At 43.4% G+C, this 10,745-nt stretch overlaps 1 protein-coding gene across 1 annotated transcript; it reads right to left on the bottom strand.

Annotated features, from left to right (window-relative positions):
* Nucleotides 1-2,946: 2,946 nt before the first annotated feature.
* Nucleotides 2,947-10,336, bottom strand: LOC127781776 (polyadenylate-binding protein 2-like). The gene is made up of 9 exons (XM_052308812.1): nucleotides 9,881-10,336; nucleotides 9,017-9,135; nucleotides 8,275-8,934; nucleotides 8,091-8,168; nucleotides 7,916-8,005; nucleotides 7,476-7,613; nucleotides 3,801-3,971; nucleotides 3,493-3,699; nucleotides 2,947-3,398 (listed from the first exon to the last, which is right to left on the bottom strand). The coding sequence occupies exons 1-9, from the start codon at nucleotides 10,155-10,157 to the stop codon at nucleotides 3,156-3,158; spliced, it is 1,983 nt and encodes a 660-aa protein (XP_052164772.1). The 5' UTR covers nucleotides 10,158-10,336; the 3' UTR covers nucleotides 2,947-3,155.
* Between the last annotated feature and the right edge of the window lie 409 nt (nucleotides 10,337-10,745).

Here is a 10,745-nt window from a genome sequence, read left to right as displayed (position 1 = left end):
CGGCGGCTGGAGGGCGGCGACGCCGGCGGCGCATGGTGTTCCCGAGCACTATGCATCCGGAGAGGGTGGTGGCTGGCGGAGGGAGAGAGAGGGATGGCTGGAACGGCAGCTGCAAGAACTTGCTCCGGCCACTAAAAGAAGTGGCGATGGTGGCTGCTATGGGGTGGAAGAAAAGGGGAAAACGGGAAAAATGGAATCATCTCGGCGAGGCGGAGTTGGTGGCGCAAGGGTTTGGCTTGCGAAGCTCCAATGAGGGAGATCGGCCGGGGGCAGTCATGGCCGGACATGGGAGAGAAAGAGAGAGATGAAGCTCCATTTGTAGGTAGAGAAGGGGAGGGATGGCCGGCTATTTATAGAGGAGAAGGGCGGTGGGGAGAGGCGGTTGTGGAGGAGGAGGTCAAGGAGTGCACGACGACGGTGGCGTGAAGATTCGAAAGACGGCGGCCGGCTTCGTTTCCTTAGCGGCGAGGGAAGGCATTGGCGGCGGCGTGCGCGTGTGGACCTGGAGGAGGATAGAGGCGGCTGCCTCTCTTGGGCCGGCTGGGCCAATTGGGTCGAAGGGAGAGAGAGGATTTCGGCCCAAAAGAAGTATTTAGGAATTTTGAATATTTTGCCTAAGGAGAAAGAATTTATCTAGAGATCTTTGGAAGAGTTTTGCAAAGATTATGCACTATAAAAATGTCTCACTAATAGAAGGGTGATCTAAAGAAAGTTTCTAAGTTTTGGAATTTGAAGAAAATTTGCTAAATCCACTAAGGTTTAGGATAGGGCAAAATTTAGGGTTTATTGGTAAACTAGGTTAAGGGGGTTCTAAGGGTAATCCTCGAACCAAAATCAAAAATAAAAAGAGAACTTTTAAAGAGAATTTTGATTTTGCTAATCTAAGATAAAAACCAGTCAAAAGCCAGCATGATGCAGTCAAATTTTAGTTTAAAAATTTGAGGATGTTACAATACGTTAGTGGGTATTAATTGTTCTTGTAGTCACAATGATGAAAGGATAAAGGTGGCTAGTAAGCTGAACCCCAGTCACTAGCCATGAGAGAAGGATGAGAGAGATTATTTGTTTATTCCTTATGGCTAGGTAGTAAGCATATTACATGGTATTTGTTACTTACAATGTATACAATCTGGTAGTAGTAATAGTATTTTATTCCTTACTACCCACTTTAGATGCACATTGTGGATGCCCATGCTATTCACTTTTGAGCCAATTGTAATTATCTTAGGTTTTGTTCATACTTTTTATGTTCATGGACTAGCTGTTTAGATCACATTATTGTATAATAATCAACTTTGATATCATTAATCTTGTGCTGGATCAATTGGGTTCGACCTACAGGATAGGTTTTATTAAAGGAGAACTATTTACATTTATGTTCAATCTAAACCTAGTTTTATGATCAATATTTCATATAATTTATAGCTGATTCTCTCTAGCATCTAGCATCAGCTGATACGATACAACATCAGCCCATTTGCCGATCGGCTATCGTCATTTAACTTTTTTCTATTGTCCCGCTCGTTGATTGCAAGATCAAATCAATTGGCACGTGCTGAACCCGAATTTTAGGACCTGCACTGAAGTGAAACAAATCTTCCAGGCCTTCGTGTGGAGGTGTTAAATTTTGCATCAACAATACATAATTAAGAGGATTTGCTAAGTTAAATACAAAATTTAAATAATTTTGCCAATAAACACGGTGAGTAATTAGAGTGTGTTTTAAATATGCAAAAGGCATATTATTAAGACAACCGGTAAATTTAGTAAAGCGGGGTATTTTAACAAACATATTTGCCAAATAACATATAACATCATAGGTTTGCAGGACCATTACATAGAGTTTACAAAACTAATTAACTGCTTTCACGGCTTCCGGCGAGGCGGGGGCTTACGGGGCAGCAGTCGGCGCGGCATCAACGACCACATGGCGCCAGGGTTGGTGGCGGTGGCCATGGGCCCGTATTGGGCTCCGTAGTGGGCGAAATGGGTGGCGCGGCGCTAACACATTGAGTAGCGGGGAATGTGGTGTAGAAGGTGAGTTCGGGGCCAACGAGGGAGGCCGAGAACGGCGTCCAAATTCAATCCTAAGATAGGCATCGTACCTTCAAGCGCTGGAGGCCGCTGCTTCCTTGATTTCTACTTCTCCCTTCTCTTCTTCTTTCGCGAGCAGTGCTGATAACATGTTAACAAAACACGAAACGAGAGAGGATTGATTTCTCATTGATCGTAGTGTTCAATTTATACATGCGCAATGGATGGGGTCCACTGCGCCCCTTGTCGAGGAGTGCCGAGAGGAGAAAAAGGGCGCGACCAACAGCCACGGTTCGTTCTCTACCGATTGTTGGCGAGGAGAGGCATGGCAACTGCCATACCTATTCCTCCGGGTGGATGAGATCGCCCAAGATTTCTTAACACAAACCTGGAAATCGGCTACCAACTTCTTGATGTCACCAACAAGAACACAGGATTAGTCTGGCTGGATTCGTTGGATGATAGAGAGACAATTCGATGCCTTGGTAGCCCTCCGCCGGGACAAGGCACACCGAATCAACTTAGGCTTGAACCGTTGAACATTTCTGTGATTCAGCTTGTTGTAGACAAATAGACACCTAAGTGGTCCCAGATCACAAAACCAAAACCCACTTGGCTGGAGACTTGAAAAATTGCACCATCCGAATTGATGAGCACTGTCCTGCCGCCGGACTCCATCTAGTAACTGGAATAATCCATGATTGCCATGATTTTCTAGATTGTTGCCATGATTTTCTAGATTGCCTGGGTCGGTTGTGAGGTACACCCCCTGTGTGTTACTATCCATTTGCCTTCTTGGCACTACCCAATTGCGCTATGTTAGTTAGCTCTACTGCTCTACCGAAAAAAACTAAGCATTGCATGGCTAATCCTGTCATGATTTCTTGATATAACAAGAATCTAGTTCATGGGTTGGCATCAATCCAAGAGTAAATCATATTGCAATCCCAATATTTTAAGAAAACACAAATAGGAACTGAAATCCAGATCCACACAATGCTGAAGTAACTGAACTGCCGTTTAACAAAGATAAAGACAGACTTCCCCACAGGTTCAAGTTCCAAAACACACCAAGTACATACTACATCACTTGCAGTCTCAGATATAAGATGCCAACCAAGTTAAGAAACGACGCCGTCGCTCAGGGTGAGAGCAGCTAGCTGATCAGTTGGGGTATTTGCCTGCTGCTGCTGAGCATTACGGAGAACTTCCATAGCCTCAGCGACCTTGGCCTTAAGAGCATCAGGTGACTCAATGAGATGGAGAACTTCAGTCTGGTCCATCTCCAAAAGCATGCCAGTGACCTTCGCTGCCTGATCATGCTCCAGCTGATCAACAAGCGGGTATAAACTTTCACCAAGCATCTGCAGCCATGAGAGGAAGTTATGATCCCAGTTCCAGATTGAAATTTATCCTTAGATCCGCATATGTGCATAAAAGCAAAAAGGATAAGCTAACCAGTCTTTGCTGATCTGGGGGTGAATTGGCCAGTGCAGAGGCCAATGCTCCAATTGGAACCTGCGGTGGTGCACCAGCATCACTGAGAGGCATTCTTCCCATCTCATATGGGGATGGCACTAAACCTCCAACACCACGGAATGCATTGTCTGGCATGCCACGACCAGAAGCATAACGGTAACCACCACGACTACCCCTTGGAAGCATCTGCCAAAACAAGAGATGCAAGGGTTAGACAAGGAGGCAAACTCCTTGTCAAAGTTAAACAAATGAGTTTCATTATGTCACTACAAACTGAGCATTATTACTTGCTGGTGGCCCATTGGCATTGGTTGCTGAATTCCACCAGTGCCTGCACGCCTTCCAGCTGGACGTTGTGGTTGTTGACCTTGCTGGACCATAGGCATGACAAAATTTGGAATTGGTCCAACACTAGGCCTCATACCAGGAATGAGATGTTGCTGGAAGCCAAATCCAGGCTACAGAAAGTAACATTTCGATAATACAAATTAATACAAATGAGAAGGCAATGAGGAGATAGGCAACAAAAAAGAGACTGATTATAGCATGTGCAAGTAAATTGTAAAGCAAGGCTGATTTGTAGTGCATAAACTGCAAATTATGCATCATATTGATGTATTTGATAAAAGACTGATTGTACAATAATGAGGACAAAGTTTTACAACCTTTTTAAACCAGGTGCTTACCATAGGCTGTTGCCATCCCCACCTTCATATGTAATAAACATATTGATGTATTTGGTAAAAGAAACAATCCAAATCACAGCCTTATCTGACTGTTATATCCATCCTCTTTTGGAGGTTAAATTGTTCAGCTTTGTTTTCCCCCTAGTTTCTAATGGAAATCAGTCATGGAAGATTTCTACAATGCACAAAGCTACAAATATCAATGACATGCTAGGTAGTCTTATAGATTTTATTCTTTCATCTTTTTGCAAAAATTCTGCTAGGTAAAATCACCCTGCAGATTTAAAAAAAATAGGAATAAATCAACAAACAAAGTTAAACCTATCTCTAGTTTTCCCTTCAGCCTCAACCCGGCTCTGGGGTGGTCGACCACCTACACATCCCCCACACAGCACCTTCGTATCAGATTCAAGTGATCCTTTCCCAGAGTCCACCATGGCTGCCATCAACAGCCTCCACGCCCTGCGTCGCTCATCCATTGCCATGCATAACACCATCATGGGCTCAATAAGGTGAGGGACTTTGTGCAGCACTCCATGCGGGCTGGCGGTGTCCAACGATAACTTCTCCGCTGCCACCACCCCAACAGACTCATTTTCTGTACCCTCTCCTCAACCATCGGCCACACTACCAGAGGTGGAGGCCATGTCACTGGCCGCAGAGCCACTCCCTTGGCAATCATCAGTGTCCGCAGCTGCAGTGGTGCTGCTACACCTTTGCCAGCACTCGCCAGGAAGCAATCAAGTCAGCCGTCGCCGCGGGAGACCATCGTGTCGCACCGTCACTGTTCCCTCCTGCGACCACACGGCAGCAAGACATCTTCAAGCGGTTCCCTCGAGCGGCAATGCGTCTTTTGGAGGCGGTGCAGCTCCCTGGTGACCGTCAATCCGTCATCCACTTTGTTGGCCTTGGCAACAGCATCGATATGGCTACAAGGCAGCGCTTGGTGACTCAGGCATACAATTTTCTGGCAGAATCACCGAGAACAACTGGCACGACTCGAGGAGCTTGGGCCACAATTGGCGGTGACATGCACGCCTCGTCCAACTCCATGCAAATTGGTTCCGTCCCCACGGGCACAAAGTGCACCACTATCCTCGCGAGTAGCTAGCACGGCAAGCGAGCGGAGTCCTCGAGCGTGATGGGAGGTTGCAGCACAATTAGTTGACTCATTGGGGTGGCCTCCACACAATCAGCGGGGTGCGCTGCTTCTGTGGACGGCGAGGGCTGCACCTGCGTGACCCCATGGTGATGTGCGAGCTGCGCTGGCAGGAGCTCAGTTTGGGGGCTCAACCAGTGCATAGCGTTAGTGCCTTGCGTGCCGCAGGTGCGTTGCGTCATTTGTCATGTTCTTAACAGTGCACGACTATAGCAGCTTGCACGGTGGCGGCGCAGCATTCTATGTGCGTGGCATAAAGCGGTGGGATAGGGTATTCTCCCAAGAGGAACCTGATTTGGGCTGATTGTTGGGCCCCTCGCTATCTCTCACAACTCGGATGTACATGGCTCATGGCTTTACATCACATGGGCTTGCAGATTGGGCCTCAATAGCAAGAATGCAGGCTCTTCACGAATTGTTACTTTGCCAAGGTTTTCTAGGGTTCTCAGGCCAGCAGGACATTCAAGCTTTGGATATCACATGGATACTGAGGGCTTCCAGGTAGGGCCCCACCTTAGGCTGGCAAGGTACACCAAAATAATTTTAGATTTATTTTCCTTTCCAAATAATGTTAAAAGCCAGGATGTAGAAGGCTTAATAAGAGGGGATGAGGCTAGATGCAAGTCAATCGTTGTGTGGGGATGTTATGGGCGAAACTCAGCCCCTCATGGATTCAATTAGTTTGCAAGTTATTAGCTATACTTGTTTGTAGAATTTGTTGGGTGGCTGGCCATATGGGAGCACGGCATTTCCTAGCGAATCAATCAAGAAATAAAGTTGAACCTATCTCTAGTCTCCCCTTCGGCCTCAACCTGGCTCTAAGGAGGCGAGGCTAGACCTCACCATCTCGTCAAGCATCAACACATCCACCACACAACATTCACAAGAACGACAGAATCAAAACAGAACCAAGGGCAGTTTGCCCTTTTTCACAGCAAAGGTGACAGTGCCAAGGAGGGCAACAAAATCTCATCCAGTAGCACCAAAGATAACCGAGTTACCGAGAAACTTTTGGCTAAGCAACGCACCTTACAAGGATGACAAAACAAGGCACCTTACACTACATACTCTCCTAAACTAGAGTTACAGGTGCCCATACTATCCAGAATATTCATTCACTTATATAGATGACAAAACAATTATAATACTCCTGAGGCATCAGTCGTAATTAACCCATTAAGATATCAGTTCATTCATATCATCAGGAATGTTCAACTTGGTTAGATTATTCTCACATAAAACATGTCAATGATAATCGTAAGCAACGTTTGCGATATGGTTGTTTCCAAAACAGTCCTCACAAGTCACAAGTGGCCACTCACGCAGAAATCTCACTTTAATTTTGTGAAGTCCATTTTTCACATGTAAGTATGTTTTTTCCTTCAATAAATGCTTGGTACTGAAATTTTTTAAAGGAGCTAGAAGTGAGAAATTAGTTCACTAAATGTCCAGCAAAACTAACATGCACAATCAATAGCGAGGTTCTATCTTGTTTTATGTTTTTCTGCACTTCTCACTGCTACTGTAAATGTAGAAATAACACGTGAAAGAATAAAACATAACAATGTAATTGGTAGTGCATAACAGTTTTACTAATCAATTCAGAAAGGAAAAACATGAACGTACACTAGATTTAGAGCACAACAAAGTATTCCATCAGTTGTAATGGTTAGCACTTAGCAAGTTGGTAAACAACAATCTGGCATCATCATAGTTTTTACTTTAAATGTATATAATTAGTCAAAACAGACAAGAAAACTAACCAAGCTACACGCAGAAATAAAATGTTGGTAAGTGTTAAAAATAATAATAGTGCTCCAAAATGAATGACAAGTAGCTGGTAACAAGCTCAACGTTGGAATTTGCATAGTTATTTTAGCAAGTTTGAGTAGTTTATGAGCTTCAATCCAGAATGGAATTTCAAAATTTACAATGCAAGCTATATCAAAACATTGGTAGCAAATCAAAGTTACAGCTTTTGTTTATTTGAACAATTATAGTTATTCTAATCCAACAGCAACATACTGATTCGAAAATTCCTTAACAGTATATGTTGATGATCGCATGAACATTCATAATTCATTAATTAGATAGATGGAGTTCATGTACTGATGTACCTGAGGGTTAACAAAAGCTGGAGGTGGCTGGCCATAAAACAGCTGTTGGCCTACACCAGGGACACCAGGGGGATACATGGGCATACGAGGAGCAACTGAAGGAGGCATCACCATAGGACGCATTTGTGAGAACTGTGCCTGAAATAAGTCATCAACATGAATACCTAAAAACAGGGTCCATGTATGGATCCGCTGGTATCAGAAATGACTGTTTATTTTCCAGACCATTAGAACTTTCACAAAACAATATATAAAAAGCATAGTTTTATCAAACACTATTGCATTGAATAGCATTGGGAAGAAAATTCATTATTGTTCTAATTGTAGTTCAAAAATAAAATCATGTTCGTCAAGTTTTGCAAAAGTAAAATGAACATATTAGAAACAGAGAATAACATTTTAGGAATATGTATACAGGACATCTCATCCGTCAATGTTACCTGAAGCCTTGCCCTTCTTTCTTCCTTGCGTTGTGCAAGTGCTACATAGAGAGGTTTACTGCCAACCATCTTACCATTCATAGCCACAAGCTGCAATCATCAGAACAAATATGTTAATGAATTTCCTGAAATATGGTTTTCAAATATGATGCCCAGAGATATAAATACAACTCACAGCTCGTGAAGCATCTTCAGCAGACTTAAATGCAACAAAGCCAGATCCTTTACTAACACCATTCAAATCTCGCATGACCTGCCACATACTTTATAATCAGCAGCAGCAAACTGACCAAACAACCAAAGTATGTGAATAAATTGTATTAACTATTACGGCAAACTAGCGGAGATAAGAGACAAACCTTACAAGAGGTAATAGTACCAAAATCAGCAAAAGTTTCTTTTAATTTCTCATCGTCATCGATGCTATCATCCAAGTTTTTCAAATACAAGTTAGTTCCCTGGTTCTTATCTGCTGCCTCTTTGATGTTCTTCTCAAATTTTTCTTTCAATTCCATCTCCCTCTCTGACTTCTTCTGTGCTCTACAAACATACCATTCCTTGTCATCAAACTTCTTGCCATTCAAATCTTCAACAGCTCGGGCAGCATCATCTGGATTTTCAAAGTTAACAAATCCAAAGCATCTAGATTTCCCATCACCTTCACGCATTACAACGACACTAGTTATGGGTCCAAATTTACCAAAAATTTCCTTTAAATTATCTTCAGTTGTTGATTCCGATAGGTTCTTTACATACACATTGTTAAATTTGGGATTGCCTGATACATTTTCCCTCTCCTGTTTACGAACAAAAGGCCCTACATACACCTTTTTGTCATTCAAAAGCATCCCATTGAGCTTACTGATAGCATTCTGGGCAGCTTCTTCCAGCTCAAACTGAACAAAACCATATCCCTTCGACTCTCCAGACATTTCCGTCGCGACTTTACACGAAAGAATATTCCCAAATACAGAAAATGTGTCATAGAGAGCTTTGTTATCTATTGACTTGTCAAGATTCTGTTAACAACATAAACTGATGTCAAAAGAGATATTCTTTGTTGGCTATCTATGAAATGAATACATAATATGAATGTGCTACCTTAATAAATATGTTTGCTGCTCCACTTTTACGTGAGCTGGGGTCACGGTTAGAATACATTATCCTGATAGGCTTCCCGTTAATAGGAGTGAAGTTCAGCATTTCCAATGCCCTTGCAGCTGCAACAGATTTTAAAGTAAGAAAAGAAGCAAGTTGCAATTCTAGTTTGATAAACAATCAGAACTTGTTTGCCAAATTAATGTACATCATGTGATTGAAATATATTATCAGAAGCAGAACACATATCTAACTTAACAGTTACAGAAGAGCAAACTCTCACAAGAACTTCAGAGGCAAATGACAAGCCATGCTTACAAAATTTTGGAACCAATTAAAAGTAACTTGATTATGTCGAATACTATGGAAGGACCTTTCACATCAACGATCCCCCACATCGTGCACTAAAACAGACATCTCGAATTATATTGTTGCAAGTGAGGACATTTTCGTTAAAATCAAGAGAACATAAATCCCTATCAGGAAGAAAAACAATTCAACTGTCCTCAAAAAGTTTTCTTGGCATGAAATGAGGTAACTCGTTTACTCAACTTACTATATATGTAATTAGATATATATGAGACAACAAACAGCTATACAAAACGTAATAAAAAAAAACCAATATTATTATATACTCCTTACAAACCTCAGTTAATGAATACAATCAGCATGTTAAAACAGACTAAATAGTTTCCGGCATTTGGTAGCACACAAATCCTACCCATTAAAATGGCCTGGACACTTTCAATAAGTAATGGAGTTGAGGCGATTCGAATTGTTCCCTGCCAGAACCCTAACGACCCATCACCCATGACCAACAAATCATCACAACAAATAATTGATATGAAGGAGAAGAACAGAGCTCACCATCGGCGGGACTGCTGAAGTTGACATAGGCGTAACCCAGCGACAGCCTGGTATTGACGTCCCGGCAAACGCGCACCGATACCACCGATCCGACCTGGCTGAAGACGTCGAACAGCTGCGCGTCCTGCACGCTCACGTCGAGGTCCCCCACGTACAGCGACGTCGCCTGGAAGGTCGCCGCAGCGGCGGCAGCAGAGCCCGCAGCCACGACCCCGTTGGCCTGCGGCGGCGCGCCACCACCCTCCGCCGCCGGCACCGCCTGAACCTGCGCCGCCATCACCGGGGAGGGGGATAGGTGGATCCGATCGAAGGATAGGGTTCCGGCGATATTTTTTGGGATTTTCGGGGGTAATTTTGCGGATTTTTTTTTGGTTTTTTAGGGTTTGGGTAAGACGGGTTGGGAGGAAGACAAGGGTTTCGCTCCCAACTGCGGCGCAACAGAGAGCGGGCGGCGGCGGAAGGAGAATGGAATAAGAAGCGTGGTGGAGCAGCAAGGGCTTAGACCGGGCCGAGACGGTGACGGTTGGATACGTGACTGGGCCGCGGGATGAACACCGAGACGGGTGGACGACGCCAGGGCTGCCAGGCATGGGAAAAAGTACACTGAGGCCCTGTTTGTTTCCTCTAAAATTAGAGGATAAACTTTTTGGATTAAAACAGCACGTTTTTCAAACTGCTAAACGGTGTATTTCGTATGAAAATTTTCTATGTAAAAGTTGTTCTAAAATATCAGATTAATTCGTTTTTCAAGTTTATAATAATTAAAACTCAATTAATCGCACGTTATTACCACCTCGTTTTGCATGAAACACTTAATCTTCATATTCATCTTTATCTTCAGGAGATTCAAACACCACCTGAAGGT

Source organism: Oryza glaberrima, chromosome 8, assembly GCF_000147395.1.
Source record: "Oryza glaberrima chromosome 8, OglaRS2, whole genome shotgun sequence".
In the NCBI taxonomy this organism is placed as follows: Eukaryota; Viridiplantae; Streptophyta; class Magnoliopsida; order Poales; family Poaceae; genus Oryza; species Oryza glaberrima.
Note: the sequence above shows the minus strand (reverse complement) of the source record. Positions and strands in the feature narration are given on the sequence as shown.